This window comes from Nicotiana sylvestris, chromosome 2 (assembly GCF_000393655.2).
Source record: "Nicotiana sylvestris chromosome 2, ASM39365v2, whole genome shotgun sequence".
NCBI lineage: Eukaryota > Viridiplantae > Streptophyta > Magnoliopsida > Solanales > Solanaceae > Nicotiana > Nicotiana sylvestris.
The window spans coordinates 205,367,358-205,385,569 of NC_091058.1; the positions used below are offsets into that span (position 1 = coordinate 205,367,358).

An 18,212-nucleotide genomic window follows, 5' to 3' on the forward strand; every position below is an offset into this window, starting at 1 on the left:
TTACGAATAAATCAAGTGATTTAAATGCGGTAAAAAGATAATTGCACATAGGTTCTAAAATAAGTAATTAGACAATTTAAGTCGAGTATAAATTGGTAAGAGACCGTGCTAGAACCACGGAACCCGGGAATGCCTAACACCTTCTCCCGGGTTAACAGAATTCCTTACTTAGAATTTCTGGTTCGCAGACTTCAAAAAGGAAAGTCGAAATTTCCTCGATTTGGGATTTAAAATAAACCGGTGACTTGGGACACCATTTAAAATATTCCAAGTGGCAACTCTAGAATTAAGTAAATAATCTCATTTCGAATAATGTCACTTAAATTGAAAAAACTCTCTTATACCCCTCAGGTGTGTAAAAAGGAGGTGTGACACCACCATAACTAGCAAAAATCCTATTCTCTTATTATAATTCATTTGTTTTTGAAAGAAAGTCAACCTATTCATGAAATTGTGGTCAGTATCGCTACCTTTTTAGTTGTCGCCCCCTACTTGCTTAATCCTAGTTACTACCACAAGAAAGTCGCCCCTATCTCTAAAGGTTTGAGCTGTCTTTGATTAGTATAACTGACTTGAGCGTCGAAGTGAACAAGCTAGTATTATTATTTGGAAGCAGAAAAAACAATGAACAAGTGCCTTGAATATTACATTTCATGCAAAATATACAAATCTAAGATCCACAGAAATGTGCAGTGATTTACATGCTTCTCACTCAGCCTCAGTTAAACCATTGTTTTAACCTCAATACTCGTCCGGCATAATTAGGATAAAATAAAACAATAAAGGAAATTAAGATTTTGCCTTGTCTCTTATATATTCATCTCATTAATCATCAACATAGATGGTTTCTTGCTGAAACAGCCCGCCAAAAACCTTCCTCGTCTCAGTTTTAGTCTCTGTTTGTTTAGTTGGTTTTGGCGCCTCATTCTTTTTCGAAGAAAATGGTTTCCTAGGAGGAGTTTTGATCACTGCTTTCTGAGCAGGCAAATTTCTGGCCTTGGCCTGTCCCCTAACGGTAGCAACCTGTGTTGATTCCTCACCGGCCTTTTCAACAGCTGATTTCAATTGTGAGCTGAACATTTCAAATGAAAATCCGGTACTTAAGCCTTTTGCTTTGTCCAATAGACTTTCAACAGAAGGACCTGCGGCTGATGAATCCTTCTCTTCAGCTTCTTTAGCAACATTAGCAGCCTTTGCTTGTTTCTTTTCGAGCTTTTTCACCTCTTCTTCCTGCCTCTTGGATGCTTCAGCAGATTGTCGAGCTTCTTCCTCAGCTTTCGATTTTTCAAGTGCTTCTGCATAAGCCTTTCTCCGGCCATCCTCAGGAATCGTGCTGTATATACAATCGTTCCTTCGTTTAGATTATATGGCATCCAAAAGTTGTAAGCAATTGAGGAAAAGACGTAATTACCTAAAAAGTTCATCCACAGTCTTTTTTGATGCTGATGGATCAGTAAAGACTTCCACAACCTGTAAAAGGAAAGAATTTCCAGTTATCAGTGAACAAATCTACCGACTACGTCTCAACTTTGAATTAGCTAGGACTGATAATATGAATCTATGTATCCGCTCTATTATCCTTGCACGGGCATACAATTGCTAACTATAATAAAGAGATTCCTGACAGGCGACATACCTAATGTAATGGTAACAGTAGCAGCAAATTAAGACAACTGGTGAAATAATTACCTTATTTTCTGCCACTGCAGTGTTGGAGAAAACATCCACCACTAGCTTAGCTATCTCAGACTTAGCCACCTGATTTCCACAAAAAAAACGAGATAGTAACGGATCACAAGCTTAATCAATCTACTCCTCATGCTTTATAAAGGCAGAAGGGACGGGAAAAGGAAAAGATAGCAGGTTGTGTACTTGTAGCTAAAGGCCGATCTAGCATATAAGCAGTTCATGCAAATTGCACCTACTGTCTCCAAGTCGGAAGACAAATGTATAGAGAAAATTTTGATTTTTTTTAAAATTAAGAGGTACACCACTAAAAAAAGTAGTATGCTCAAACTTAAGATTTTGTTAGAATTTTCATAATGTAAAAGAAATATTGCATACATTACATTACTTTGTAGGCGTTTTCACCAGCACTCCCTTCAGCTGACACGACGATGTTGTATGAGCTCTCAGGGGAGAAATCCTCTGTTAAGCTGGTTTTTATGAGTGTATATCTCACATCTGTCTCCACTATCTTCTGCAGAAACTCCGTAATCGTTAATGGCTGAGATTTTGAAAACAGATTGTTGAAGAAGGATGTAATGCCATCGAGCACATTGTAGGTAGAGCCTACTGAAGAAGATTCATCATAGACTATGGCCACATGTCCAACACCAGCTAATTGTGCCGCTTGTATTACTTGTACGGCATCTGTTGTGGTGACTTCAGTTGTAGGACCATCCTCTCCCTTACCAATAGTTACCACAACTTTGCTAGCATTTCCTATTGCTTTTGCGATTGATTCTGCATCTTGAAATGTAGATGCAACAGCATTCAGGCGTTTCGACTCATCGTTGGAGATTACCTGCAATGATGCAACATGCATAGTCAGAAAAAAATAACAATTTTTTTTTAAAAGAATTTCAATCTATTCTCTACCACCAATGAAGTGGAGCCTTAGAGTAATGATAAAGTTGTCTTCGTGTGACCTATAGATCACAAGTTCGAGCAGCGGAAGCCGCCATTAATGCTTGCTTTAGGGTAGGCTATCTACATCACACCCCTTGGGATACGACCTTCCCCGGACCCTGTCTGAATGGGGGATACCATGTGCACCGGGCTGCCCTGCCTATTTTCTACCACCACTTCTCTTACTATGCAATAAGAGCATTTTGTTTGCCTAGTCTCCAATTAAAGGTTAATCCTTTTTTGATTTGGCCTCAAGGATTCATTACCTCATTGCACAGGAGATACTTTCATTTAGTGATATTCAGGGAATTGTCAATTTGTCTAGGTCCTAAACATTCAAAGGAATGGTACAGAAAATCATATTCCACTTCTTGGTTGAGTTTTTGCTACCTTCAAGATTGTTGAGCATTTTACATTGAATGTTTGCTGCTTTAATCCTACTATACTGCTCGAACATTGATCCTCTATCGTAATTCCTTACATAGTGGAACACTCTGTGCCCAAGGAGTTAAACAATATTGATTTATGACTCCTCCAATAGAGCTGACAACCATCAGCAAATTGTCTTGTATTGCTAAGTTTCAAAACGTTCATTAAAATCTTTCGCCATATGCAAAAGTTAAATACACCCAAAGTTCAGCATCAATTCTATTATGAAAAATGGACAATGGGCCTAACTTAATTGCGAAAGTTAACTTATGAGGTGAGTATTGTTTGAAACTAAACCATATAAGCAGACAACAACCCGTTCCCTCAACCAATGAGAGACAATCTAACACTCATCTCCCCTCCCACGCAAGGCTGGACGTCTAGACCGTGGATGATATAACACGCAGGCTCAGTATTGTGAAACACAACAACAACGATGGCTCTGGCTATGGCTCAGATAGAGATAAATGGACCTTGAGACTAATTCAACCGAAAGCTAGCTCATGAGGTAATATCACACAAAAACATATAGAAGATGATGTTCATTCTTGCAACCAATGCCGGATACTCTAACAAATTCTGTATTTCCAGGGACAAAGAGACTAACCTTGTAGCTAACGGCTAGCTGAGCTAGCTCTTGGGCTGCACCAAGGTCAGAAACTCCAGCTCTGACACTAAAACCTTCACGAAGCAATGTCTGTGCAATGCGGACACCAGCTTGTCCAGTAGCACCAGCAACAAAAACTGTTCCAGGATCCTTTGCCCTTTGCCTTCCAAAAGCCAAACCAGAAGATGAATTGGTGCTAATAGGTATCAAAGACTTCATATCAGGTAACTTACCTGTTCATGACATAGTATAATTAAGTAATTAAAAGTGTGTTCTCTCTAAAAGCTTAAGATGAATGGTTACGCAACTCAACATGGTATCAGAATAGGCAAAGAAGTCTAGGATCAAATCACAATGGCACCCAAAAAAGTAAGTTATTTTCACGTGTTTGACTCATGTAAAAGAATTAAGCCGACTCTTGAAGGGATGTGTTGAGACATAATATAATTAAGTTATTATAAGTATGTTCTCTCTAACGGCTTAAACTAAAATGGTCACCGAATTCAACATGGTATCAGAACAGGCAAGCGGTCTAGGATTCAAATCACACCAACATCCAAAAAAGTGGGCTTTTTTTCATGTGTTTGACTCATGTAAAAGAATTAAGCTGGCACGTGAAAGGACCTGTTGAGACATAATATAATTAAGTAATTATAAGTGTGTATTCTCTAATAACTATGAAATGGTAATGCACTTCAATATTATGGACACAATTCAACATTACCAAAATTAAAACTCAAGGGAATACTAATTCAATGCGTGCTCTCTCGTGAAAAAGCATCAAGTCCACACAATTCACCAGAATATAATCAAATAATTAGAAGCGTGCTCTCTCTAACAGCTTAAGCTTTTAGACGAAATGGTAACACAGTTTAATATTATAGCAACACTATTCAACATTACCAAAATCAAAGATGAAAAGGTAACCAATTCAACATTTTATGGTTGCACAATTAAACATTAAAAAAGCAGCCTGGTGCACAAGGCATCTCGCGTTCACGCAGGTTCCGGGGAAAGGTTACCACAAAGGGTGTGATGTAGACAGCCTACCCAATGTAAGCATTAGTGGCTGCTTTCGTGGCTTGAACCCGTGACATATACAGGTCACTCGAAGACAACTTTACTGTTGCTCCAAAAGTTCCCCTTCAGCCATTACCAAAGTCAAAACTGAAATGACCTATAGTACACAATTAAATTTTACCAAAATCAAAACTGAAAGGAACGCCAGAATTGCTTGTAGTTTCTTGATTTTCCTCATTAGAAGACTCAGCTGATTTGCCAAGACGAAAATTTGGGAAAGAACCAGATTTCTTAGCAAAAACAGTGAATCTTGAATTCTTGAATGATAATCTTGGATGGGGTGTAGTTGTAAGGAGAAATGAATTTGAAGTAAGAGTTGGAGCCATGAATATTGAAATTTGGAAAGAGATAGCAGAGATGCTACTCTCTTCCTATTCAGTTATATTTTTTTGCATGCAATTTTTTTTAATGATATTCCATTTGAAGACAGAAAGAAAGAGTGAATGGTGAAAATAACTTAAGCAATATCTGTTGGCATTTGATTCTGGTCTCAGAACAAGAAGTTTTTGGATTGAATAATTTTTGTCACTTTGGATGGGGAATTAGGTGGCTTTCCAATGGGATAAAGCCACGTCATATTTTATCCACAAATGAAACTTTCAAGCCAATCATGTATAATTGGTTCAAAAATAGTGTAATTCTTCCAGCATTATGTTAGTATTATTTTGTTTTGGTTTTGATTTTTTTTAATGCTTAGATTGGTTCTGGTCATGGGTGTTTAAACCGAGCCGGAAAACAGCACCAAATCGCAAAGTCAAACCAAACCGATTAAAAAATCATTAGATTTGGTTTAATTTGGTTTGGTATTGAGTGAAAAAACCCGAACCAACCTAATATATAAATATATACTTTTAAGATTATATATAGAATTTTCTTTAGAAAATATTTAGAAATATTTGGGATTCTCTCATGGGATGTAATATAAAATAGAACTATGAAGTGCATCCATATTTATTTATGTTAAATAATGAGTTGTATAATCACTTTCTTATTCAAATATTATTGAAATGCATCCATCACTTTATTTTTTCATATTCATATGTCAACATATGTTAAATTCTGATACCTTTTTCTAATTTAAAATGGTAGTTCAATAATTTTAAAATTAAATAGAAAATATCATTGTTTACTAATGATTTCCTCATGCTATTTATTTTGTAGTTGACACTTATCCATTAAACTAGACTAGAGGCATTTGAGGTCACTCTCTCTATATATATATATTCTCTTGAAGACAGTAATGTTGAGTCCTAGTCCACACCTTTGCACAAGTGATCCAGCTGCTTCTGGAACAGATAATATCTATAATTAAATATTTGTTGAAAAAATAATGAAGAAAGTGATGAAATTTGAAGCTCGACATGTCCTTAAAAATATTTCGTTAATAATAAAGCAATTAAATGGAAGCGCATTCCTCAGTATTTAATAAGTTCTTCTAGTTATGAACTTTAAAAAAAAGGTGGGGGGGGGGGGGAGGGGGCATTTTATTCATCTCCAAAGAAGAGGAACAAAATATGGTTGCAAGACAAATAAAACAAGGCTGGGTAGCCAAAAGAACAAGTAAAAATGACAGTGTATAGCCGCTGTAAAAATAATAGCTGAAAAATGTATAAAATTTGTATATTTTTTGTATAGATATACATTCTGTATGTTATATACAAAAATTATATAAGTTTTATACACTTTTTCGGCTACCAAATATAAATAATTTCTGGCGCGGGCTAAAAGTGATAATACCCCGAATAACAAATACAACGTAGACACAAAGAGCAAGTACTACACACTGTCAAAGTAAATGGTGGAAAGATTAAGATCTCTGCACTTTAACAAGATGTCTCGATCTCGAGCCATAAGAATTGAGAACATCTTGTTTAGGAGTGGTTGAGTTACATAAATAGCCACTTCCATTGCCTTGTATTTAGAAATTAGCCACATTTTATTCGACCAATGGTTTGAAGTTCGAAAGTGGCTTCTGAAATTATAATATTCAAAACTAGTATTCAAACCACAAGTCAACTTTTGAAAGTAGCCTTCTAAAGCTACAAAAGTGGCCACTTGGTGAAATAAAGCTAAATTGGAGATTAGTTGAGTCAGTGAGTTTCAAATACTGGATGTTAAAGCAAAAAACGGAAACACAAACACACACTACTATAGCTTAAGAAAAAGCCTTGCTGTGGGTTGACAAGCGAACATTGTGACTGAAACAAGGCAAAAACTGTTGAAGGATCTATGAATTATCTGCAAAGTTTCATTTCCCTAACATGTTGGCCTTGACCATTGTTGCTATCCAACTTAGTATTTTCATCTCGAGACGTAACAGAAAATATATGTGGAGATAACGCAGGAATTGGACAATGATAAGAACTATCTTCCATACAATTATTGAAATGCCCTCTGTTAAGTGTTATCATCATCAATATTCATATTAGTGGTGGCTATTGGGTTGCTCATATCCATTGTCACACAATGTGTGGTGAAATCTTTGTTGTAATACTAGAAAAGACCAAATTGATGAAGAGTTGAAAAATGTTTAAGTAAAGAACGAGAAAAATTAAAGGGGAAAGGGAGAATTGTGAGTGATAGTTTATCTCTTGTTTAAAGCGGAAAGTATGGGGTCAGTTTTGAAAGGCTACAAAGAAGAGTTGCTCATATTTTTGGATTGACAGTTATATGCAACGGACATTTGAGAAGTTGGGTATTCACATGTTTCCATCACCATACATCTTGTCACATGCGTGTTTTATGTCACACAAAAACAGCCCGCGCGGCAGTCAAGTCTCAAACTTGACTTCAGCCTGCTCCAACACTTAGTCAAAATTTCAGTAATTTTGGATTTAAAATATTTTAGGCAGCTTTTCAACGTAGTAAGTTAGGACTGATTTTAGGCAACGAAAAATAAGTAAAGGGACAGAAAATATAGATGAACACAAGGCACAATATATAGAAAACTCTTTTCCCAACTTTGATTGAACTCAAGCATATAAAGAAACTCAACTCAAGGTACATCCAGGTACAAAAAGAAGATCACTCTTGACCCTCACAAGACTACTCTTAGTCTTAAACGTTTTCACTCTTTGAAAACAAACTTAGGACTCTTTCCTAACTCAATTGTGCACTCCACACGTTTTTCTCTCATACAAAAGCATAAGGGTGCTGCCCATTTTATAATAACATGAGACAACCCACTTTGCCCATTTTTAGGCTTAAACACTTGCCCACTCAGCCCACTACTTTAGCCTAGTGTAGTTGACAACCCCCAACTACTAGGATCATGTAAATCATGCTAAAGAATAGTGGGATCATGGCCCCAAAAACGTGCTAATACTCCTGCCAGCATTTTAGCAAAGCTCAACTGCTGCCCATGTGCACAGCATGTGCCGTAACCGCCCTTGACTTAGTCAATCTGAAGCTTGGTGACCATTTTTGTGCCTTGACTTGAATCAGGCGCCAATGCCATTATATCCAGCTGCATTGTAGCCATATTTGCCTATGCCATTGCCCATGAACTTGGCATGTTTGCCGCAACTCAATGCCATGACAAGTCTGCCCGCACACTGCCTTCCCGTTACACTTTGGCCTGCCTTTGCCACTTCGTTTTTGCCTTGCTTTGGCATCAATGCCTCATGCCTTGATGCCTTTGCCATGATCAAGCGTCACCCTCAGCCCGCAACTCATTGTCAAGCCCTTGCCAAGCTGTCTCGCCTCCGTCAAAGCCTTGGCCATCACTTGCATGTTTCCCATTTTTGCCTTGGTGCTGCTCGTGCACCTTAGCTTAACAACACTCTTGTTGCCCCATGACAACACTCTCGTTGTCAATTCGAGCTCAATTGGCGGAGGTCTAAAACATCTATTATTGTTATTTTTTAAATGATTGGTTGTAACATTCACGAGGTTGTATATTACCTAATATTTAATGATATGAATTTCCGACTGACTCAATTGCTTGAATTAATAAGTGCATAATTCCTTACTCCAGCTTTCACGGAGCATCTTTGCATGAATAGTTGACCTTCAATTTTAGAGATTAGAATTACGTAACGGTGAAAAGGAATTTGGCCTTGAATCAAAATGATCTTTTCTGGTACTATTACACTAAAAAACAAAAAGGGTTGAGTGAGAAAATAAGCCGAGGCGTGGAGCTATTTCTCTGTAGTACTGTTGAATACGAGGGTGAAGGATTTTTCACCTTTTCTTTTTTTTGTTTTATGGGAGCAAATTGAAAAGTGGGATAGGGATTGTCGCACCCCGTTTTCTCGTGAAAGCGGGTTTTGATACGTGACAACTCTTTTAAAGGAGGTATTAAAAGAGAAAAGTCGTCACCTAACGATTCTAAGGTGCGTTAGGACACCTATTTGCAAATAACTCTCTTTTAACTAGTCTGTGTCACCAAATATCAGGTAAGGGGTCAAATTACCTCAAAGAGAAGGTGTTAGGCACTCTTCTAGGTCCACAACTGTGGGTCCTGGCCGAACTTAAGATTATGTGGATTATGTCATTAGTCTAAGTGATCATATAACAAAGAAATATAAAAATCAAAAAGTTTCATTATAACACAATGAGAATTGAGTACAAATTTTTAAGGGCTACAAGGATGTGACTACAATGATCTATATTAAATGACTAAGCGTGAATTAGCAAGTATACAAAGGGGGGAGGGGGAAGGTCTTAAGTTTTTAGCCTAAAGGATCACTCTCGTGCAACACAAAGAATACTTTGCAACTCCCTTAGATAGGAGTTGCTCATATTATTTAGCGGGCACAGACTATCATCTCATGTTACCCGATTACTATATTGAAGTTGTTTACCTAAAACGTTCTAATTTAATTCTAAGTTGCACCCTATGCGTGCACTACCTGTCCCATGCTTATGGTCCAGGAGGCTTTGGACCTCTATCTGGGTGGTTCTAGACTTACTTAGGCTACTCAAAAATGATAAAACTAAATGCGCATTCAAAAACAAAGAGAACTAAACATAATAGCAAAGAGTGGCTCATGTTAGCCTCCGCACATAAACAAAGAAGCACGCAGCCTGGTTTTTAGATTAAGCAGTAGAACATTTCGAACTTAAGACTCAGAGTCCTTTGGTCCTATAGGCATGATTTCTAAGTGATTCTGATTTATTTTTTTTTGCAATGTGCAGGCAATAGATTTGCAGATTACAAACCTATAGGCATGATTTCTAGATTGTTCACAAAAGGCAGTGGAACGAACCTAGAATCATGAATTACCAACGCTGATTTTATAGACAAGTTTCTTAGGCAGGTGACTGTCCTAGAAGCATGATATCTAATAGTTGGCAATCGAAATTGATTTTATATAGTTTTATCCCTATAGGCATGCTATCTAGATTAGCAATACAAACAATATGGTCAGTTGATTGACTATTAAACATATAGACACGAGCAGTACAATGATAATTGAGGCAACTGATAGATTAATCATTCGAAGTCTTATAGGCATAACACCTAGGTAAGTAGAATATTGCATTGTTGCGCCCTATAGTCATGTTATCCACGAAAACACAGTAGCAGAAACGGGTACAGCAGATACTTGAAATAGCATGCGTTGGCAAATTAAGTGATGTGTGTGTGTGTGTGTGACTCCTATAGGCAGGTTTTCTACTCATGAAGTTAAAACATGTAAAGCAAATAGTGAATAGACCACATAGATCCTATAGGCATGCTTTCTACCCATTTATGTGAGAATTAGAGTACCTTACCCCTCCCCCCTTTTTACTAATTTTCCCATTTGTTTTTGTTCACAAATTATTACAGACCCAAAAATAATGAATACAAGTGTGAATATTACATATTAAAAGATTACAGGCCCAATACATAGAGCAGGCTCAAAAGAATATAACCCAGTAACACCTGGGCCTTCAGCAAGCTTCACCTCTCACACGAACAATAAACCCAGAGCCTAGCATATTCCAGAGTGAGAGTGTATCATCTACAAACTTGTACGAGGCTCGGAAGGGAGAAACCTTGTACGAGGCTTGGAAGGAAGAAACCATACATGATAAGCAACCGACAGACCTAAAGTCTATTAGTAGTGACCATAATTCTTAGAAGCTAATAGGACAATATTGGTCAAACAAAAGTGCTTGAACATACCAACTAGACAGCTCTGACATAGCAAGTTTGACATAGGAAAACTGACACCATGTTGAGCAATTATATAACAAAAAGGGTGTAGCATATTGAACACAATTACGCATTAAGAAGGCCTAGGAAGCAAGTCTATTGAGTTAACAGGACACTCACACATGTTGATTTCCAAAAATTAAGTTTAGAATAAGACATTAACCAAAGTAGGTCAGAAATGACCTTAAACAAGTGAGCCTTATTCAAAGTAATTATAGTTAGAGGGATATGCAATTTCACATGAAGATGACCACAAGCAACATAGCAACACTGATAGCATGGTCTACTATAAACCTCAACAGTGTCCTAACTCATGAGAACATACAACACTTAAAGGGAATGAGACAGGCAGACATAACCATTCGTCCCAATTACCTAGACGGTAGGGAAACTAACATAGCAATTTGCCCTAGAAGCCATTCTAAACCAAACATGCAACAGAACTTAAATGGAAACATGCTTTAGCTAATTAATACAGCCTCAGAGACCTATTGTATTGGGCAAGAAGAACTCAACAAGGTCTAGAATACAAACATAGAGATACTGGACAAGGTAGAGAACCTATATTAGTCTAGAAGCACCTAAGTAAGCTAGAATCCATTCCAATAATGAGAGCATATTACATGAACTAGAACCTACTGAATTCAACTAATAAAGAACATGAAATTGCAGGGAGCTTATAAAAACAATATCATAGCAGTAAAGAATACAGGATCAGGGTTCCATGAAGAACAAGGAAACTAAATCATGCTTACAATTTTTAAACAACATTAGCACATAGAACACACATGTGGTAGCAAGAGAACCCTAGATTCCCAATGCTTCAGAGTTCACAAGAGCCTCGAGAAGGGCTCTGAGCAGTGTTTGCACCGGAGGAGGCCGTTTTAACAATATTATGGCCTTGGCTTTCAGTCGGCCAAGAATACGATTCCAAAAAACATTCAAGTGTCTCAGAAGAAGTGAACGAGTAAGAGAAGAGCATAGTGAGTGTAATAGCAGTGAAAATTAAGCTTGTCTAAAGGGGAAATTAGGGAGGGATTTATATAGTATTCAAATTAAGCGGACGAACATGGAAAATCACCATTCAAACACAAGAAAGGAAAGAATATATCACATGCAATCAAAATTAGTAAGGAAAAAGGAAAATCTCAAACCCTAGTTGTGTCCAACGGCCTTAAATTGAACCAATAATGCAAGAATCCTCCATTGTAGAGTGTATATAGACGAAAGATCGTCCAGATCTTCACAAAATGAGTAAATCAGACCCGTTCTTGAAAGGTAGTTCTTGCCAAAAATAGGGCAAGAACTAAGTAACACCATAGACACGCATATAATAGTAAAGTATCACAAAATAGGTAAGTAGATCATGGATTAATTCCATGTTTAGGTTGGAATCGGAGAGGATTTAAGAGTATGGCAGCTAGGGTTTCTCATAGACGAGTGGAGTGGAGAGGTTTCAGAGGCGGCTGTTAGGTGGGAAATGAGGATTAGGGGTTGAGTTAATTAAAAGGGGGGGATGAACGAGGGCCGTTGATCTAGAGAGATTACGGCCATGATTAAAAATTGAACGGGCAGGTCGTTTGAAGTGGTTGCGACCGGGTTTTAGTAAAGGATCGTTTGGCTTGGGCTGGGGGTTGTTGGGCTAAGGATTTGGGCCAAATTTGGTCCGAAATTGGCTTAAACTGGGCCATAGTTTAAATACACCAAATTTATAAAAAAAATAATTTATAAAAGTAATTAATAAATAGTAAAAGTATTACTTATGCAATATAATGATTGAAAATAATAACTTAACATTATAAAAATATAAAATGTTATTTGGCACAAATAATATAATAAAAACGCAATTATGCATGAATATATGCTATTATTGCAAAAATTACATAAATAACTAAAATATAGATGTAATTATATAAAATGAAGTAAAATATTATTAAACATACACGTGGATATAAAATGATAAATTTGGATGATTAAGTCATCACTAATAATTTAGAGGGATAATTAATAAATGTTTAAGTAATTTAAATGCAAGAAAATTAATTTTGAAATTCTAAAAATTATAAAAAAAATTGTAAATTGAGTAATGATGCAGAATGACATTTTGAAAATATATATACTATTTGAAAAAAAATATGAAGGCAAAATTGGGTATCAACAGGGACCATCTCAATTTGATTGTTTAACCAGTAAAGCACAATTTACCCTATAAGGGAAAACATAAAGTGATCAAAGACCAATTAATGAAGAGGTAGATAGATACAAGGGAATGAAAAATCCACCCTTTTCTCTCATTGTCAACCTAATCAGTTTGTGCCTACAGGAATCAAGAGAATCTAGTATGTACAGATTGGTTCCAGATTAGTATCCTACAATTGTTGAGACCAAGGAATTCACTTGTCATTGGATCATGTTATGTCAATTAGTTAGGATAATCGAGAAATCTCTGAGAGCCAATGGCCTGTGATGAACTCGATGGATAATGGACCCCCCCCCCTCCCCTTTACCATTCTCCACTTAAATATGAGGCTTTTGTTTGGAACAGGGGTTCGAACGATGTCAATTACTAAGGATACCACCCATTGTGAATCATAGCCAGCTATAACCAGGTTTCTTACTCAAACCTCTATCCAACATAAGCTTGCGCTGTCCCTCTGCATCATTCCAATTCCCTTCCGATGCTAGCACATTTGCTAGCAATATGTACGTTGCAGGATCGTTAGGGCAAAGTTCAACAAGCTTCTTGGAAGAAATAATGGCAAGTTCCTTGTTACCATGAAGTTGGCAAGCACTTAATAGGCTTTTAAAAACCGAAGGTCCTGGCTCTATTGGCATATTGTTAATAAAGGCCTCTGCTTCAAGTAGATGACCAGCACGGCCATAAAGGTCGACTATGCAAGCATAATGCTCTAGCTTTGGTGGTGGTAGGGAATTGTCATTCTTCATCAAATCAAAATATTTAATCCCTTCGTCGAGCAGGCCAGCATGTCTACATGCTGAAAGTACAGCGAGGAATGTGGTTAGATCTGGTTTAATACCACATCTCCTCATTTCTTCAAACATAACCATCACATCCCTACCATAACCATGATGAGCACAGCCTGTAAGAAGCGAGTTCCACGATATGAGGTCTCTTTCCTCCATTGAAGAGAATATTCTCTCCGCTTCTTCAAGTCTACCACATCTTGTATACATGGAAAGAAGCCCGTTTTGTATGAAAACTTCGAAAGTATATCCTGTTTTCAGAGCTAGACAATGGGTCTGCATTCCCTCCCCTAGGCCCGAAATGTTCCCAATAGCTTTCAAGATGCTTGCAAAAGTGTAATGGTCAGCAGTAAAGCCCGCCCGTCTCATTCTAGCAAAGCATGCGAAGGCTTGTCCACCGACTGCTAAATTAGAGAAACCAGCAATGACGGCATTCCAAGAGATTTCATCCCATTTCATAGTGTCAGAGCACAACTTTTGAAAATCTTCTAAGCTACAACTACACTCTGAGTAAACAGACAACAGTGTTACCACCAAGTAGTGGTTAGTGTTAAAACCTTGCTGAATTACATGACAGTGGACTTGCTCACAATGAACCAAGTAATCTGGGCAAGAAAATGAGTTCAACAAACTAGAGTACGTAACATAATTTGGTCGAATTCCCAACTTCAACATTTCCTTGAACAAAGTCAAAGCCTGGAAAGGGCATTGCTTTTGGGCATAACCAGTAATCATGGACGTCCAAGTAATAACATTCCTTTCAGGCATTTGATCGAAAACTCTCCTCGAAGTCTCAAGATCAAGACACTTTGAATACATATCAATCAAAACAGTATCTACTACAAGATTCAAAGCAAAACCAGCTTTCCAAATCAAAGCATGCAACTGAGCCCCAAGTTCACATGCTTCTAACTGAGTACAACCAACTAAAACAGCTGAAACACTAGAAGGGGTTGGACTAATACCCTCTCTTAGCATTTCAAGAAACATTGCAACAGCATTTTCAGGGTAATGGATGTCCAAATAACCAGAAATCAAAGCATTCCATGTCACCACGTTTCTCTCAGGCATTTCATCGAACAGTTTCTGTGCTAGTTTTATAACACCACATTTCCCGTACATATCAACAAGAGCAGTGTTGATAAATACATTTGAATCGAAACCAATTTTGATAATCTGACAATGGGTTTGAATCCCAACAGTGAAAAGACCCAACTTTGCACAAGTGGAGATGATTTTATTGAGGCTAAATTGGTCACATAGAAAACCATTTTGATGTAACAGAGGTAAGACGTCTAAATTAACGTTATTTGAGTCATAATATTTGTCTTTGAAGCTTGGGTTGGTATTATTTTCTGGGTATTTCACGAGGTAGCTATGTGTTGTTATAACTTGGTAATAAATTTGGTTGGCTAATTTTGCTTGTCTTGCTATGTTGTAGCAAAGGTGAAATGCAGGTGATCTTATAATCATTTTATGTCAAATCATTCCCCGTTTGAGAGGTTTTTCACTTGGACTTAGGCCGTCGGGAGAAACTTATTAGGTTTATATCAAAATGATAAATACAGAATTATTTATTATGTACTGATTTAAAAGCTTGTCATCATTAATCAAGGTTCATCTCGACCATTGCCCCTAGTTTTGTGAAGATGCTATACCCAAAAATGTATTACCTTTCAAGTCAGGTTAAGTTATATTTATTTAAGTTGACTTGGATCATAACTTTTGTTTATATGTCGTCCTTACATCCAGCTTGTTGTTGTTGTGGGTGTCAGTCTTCTATCTCTGCTTGATTTGTTGTAATTGTATAGTCTATCTAATAAAAATTTCCGTATAGATCTATGAAATTACTAGCAAATCCAATTCATTTTTATCATTTAACTATAGTTAATTTATATGAATTCTCACCTCCATTTATTACGTTATCTTGTTAAACTAATATGGATTGATAAAATATCGAGTGTGAATAAACACATGGTTATCTGTCCAAAATTAAGTCTAGTCAATATTGATCAGGTAAAGATGTGTGAAGTAGCAAGTTGTAACATTATCCCTTCAATTTCTGATCATTTTGAGACATAAATGTTTGTATTTGGAAAACACAAAAAAAAAGGACAAACAAACATCTACACATGTATAGCCTATAGGTTGAGTTATATTTCGGCCCTTTTTCATATCGGCAAAGGGTTAAATATACCCTTTTACTTTCAAATATTGTATACATGTATCCCTCGTTATATTATTGGGCTATCTATACCCCTACCGTCATGTTATTGGGTTATCTATACCCCTACTGTCATACTTTGAAATAAAAATACCCCTATTTTGGATGGAGTGACATGTGGCAACACCAGATTAAAATGACTCATTTCTTATTTTTTACCCGACCCGTTTTTAAAAAACACCACAGCCCGACCCCTATTTTCATTTTTTTCTAGTTTTTTTTTTAAATTCAATTTTTAAAAAACGAAAATATTTTGTTAAAAAACAAAAAATATTTTTTTTTTCTGTTTTTACAAATTTGTTTTTCCAGTTTTTACAAAACCAAATTCTTTTAAAAAACTAAAAAAAAATATTTTTCAAAAACGAAAATATTTTGATGAAAATAATTTTTTCAGTTTTTAAAAAATGAAAATATTTTTTTTCTGTTTTTACAAAAAAAATTCAGTTTATACAAATTTGTTTTTTCAGTTTTTACAAAAAGAAAATCTTTAAAAAAACTGGAAAAACTGGAAAAAAAACATTTTTCAAAAACGAAAATATTTTGTTGGAAATATTTTTTCAGTTTTTAAAAAACGAAAATATTTTGTTAAAAACTAGAAAAAAAATTCCAGTTTTTACAATTTTGTTTCAGTTTTTACAAATATGTTTTTATAGTTTTTACAAAAAAACAATATTTAAAAAAACGATTTATTTCAGTTTTTACAATTTGTTTTGCAAAATCTTTTCAGTATTTACTCAGTTTAAAAAAATTAAAATATTTTGCAATTTTTTTTAAAGTTTTACAAAAAGAAAATTCTTTAAAAAAACTGAAAAATAAAAATATGTTTCGGGTCGTGGGTTTTTTGTAAAATGGGTTGGGTAAAAAAAAATGGGCCATTTTAATATGGTGCTGCCACGTGGCACTCCATCCAAAATTGGGGTATTTTTGTTCCAAAGTATGAGGGTAGGGGTATGGATAGCCCAATAGTATAACGAAGGGTACAGATAAACAATATTTGAAAGTAGAGTGGTATATTTGGCCTTTTGCCGTTTTCATATAGTAGTACATATTAAACCCCCAAAAATATGGGAAAACTATCCTCTATAGTCCCTCAAAATTTTAATAGCCCATATTTTTGTTCATTGACAAAAAATAGTCCTCCGGCCCAAACATATTACATCTAGTAGCCCGAAATGTCTATTTTGTATATTTTTTGCATAGTAACGGTCTATTTTGTATATTTATTGTATAATGACAGACTATTTTGTATAGTGACAATAGATTTTGCATATTCTTTTATATAGTGACAGACTATTTAGTATATATTTTGTATAGTGACAGTCTATTTTGTATATATTTTGTATAGTGGTAGTCTAGTGTATATAAATTATATAGTAACAGTCCATTTTATATATATTTGTATAGTGACAGTCTATTTTGTATATAGTTTGTATAATGACAGTCTATTTAGTATATTTTTTGTATAATGACAGTCTATTTTTTTTATAGTGATAGTCTATTGTATATAAATTGTATAGTGATAGTCAATTTGTATAATTTCTGTATAGTGACAGTCTATTTGTATATATATTTTGTAATAATACCAATATTCAAGAGAAATGATCACCTTCCGCGATTGTTAGGGAGAAACCTAATATTAAGTGGAATGATGTTGCCGAGTTGGAAAGTGTTAAGCAAGCTTTGCAGGAAGCTGTTATTTTGCCTGTCAAGTTCCCTCAGTTCTTTATCGGTGAGTATTTGCTTTTATTTGGTATATTTGTATGGTTGCCATATTTTCTAGTGAAAAAAAATTGATAGGTGCGGGTGATTGTATTTCTTAAAAGTGATTCTTAAGTAGCATTCCCTCTTTACAAGAACGCTTTGGAGCACTTCAAAAACCAACTGAAGTACGAGAAAAATCATAAGATTAAGGAAGCGATTACTCAGAAATGTATAGCCTATAGGTTGAGTTATATTTCGGCCCTTTTTCATATAGTATTACATATTAAACCCCAAAAAATATGAGAAAATTACCCTCTACAACCCCTCAAAATTTTAATAGCCCATATTTTTGCTCATTGACAGAAAATAGCCCTCTGGCCCAAACATATTACATCTAATAGCCCGAAATGTCT

At 35.9% G+C, this 18,212-nt stretch overlaps 2 protein-coding genes across 2 annotated transcripts; both read right to left on the reverse strand.

Moving 5' to 3' along the window:
* Positions 1-619: 619 nt before the first annotated feature.
* LOC104224400 (protein PLASTID TRANSCRIPTIONALLY ACTIVE 16, chloroplastic) lies at positions 620-5,261 on the reverse strand. Its single transcript, XM_009776034.2, has 6 exons — positions 4,869-5,261; positions 3,668-3,900; positions 2,075-2,527; positions 1,690-1,758; positions 1,412-1,470; positions 620-1,333 (listed from the first exon to the last, which is right to left on the reverse strand). Exons 1-6 carry the CDS (start codon positions 5,071-5,073, stop codon positions 826-828), a joined length of 1,527 nt encoding a protein of 508 aa, XP_009774336.1. The 5' UTR covers positions 5,074-5,261; the 3' UTR covers positions 620-825.
* An 8,145-nt stretch (positions 5,262-13,406) lies between these two features.
* On the reverse strand, positions 13,407-15,368 carry LOC104224401 (pentatricopeptide repeat-containing protein At2g13600-like). The gene has a single exon (XM_009776035.2). The coding sequence runs from the start codon at positions 15,345-15,347 to the stop codon at positions 13,479-13,481; it is 1,869 nt and encodes a 622-aa protein (XP_009774337.1). The 5' UTR covers positions 15,348-15,368; the 3' UTR covers positions 13,407-13,478.
* Positions 15,369-18,212: the final 2,844 nt, after the last annotated feature.

Coding starts and splice junctions, on each gene's coding strand:
- LOC104224400 (XM_009776034.2), bottom strand. CDS start 5,073: ATGGCTCCAACTCTTACTTCAAATTCATTTCTCCTTACAACTACACCC. Junction 1,471..1,689: donor CTGCAGTGGCAGAAAATAAG/GTAATTATTTCA, acceptor TTCCTTTTACAG/GTTGTGGAAGTCTTTACTGA. Junction 1,334..1,411: donor ACTGTGGATGAACTTTTTAG/GTAATTACGTCT, acceptor TTGTATATACAG/CACGATTCCTGAGGATGGCC.
- LOC104224401 (XM_009776035.2), bottom strand. CDS start 15,347: ATGATTATAAGATCACCTGCATTTCACCTTTGCTACAACATAGCAAGA.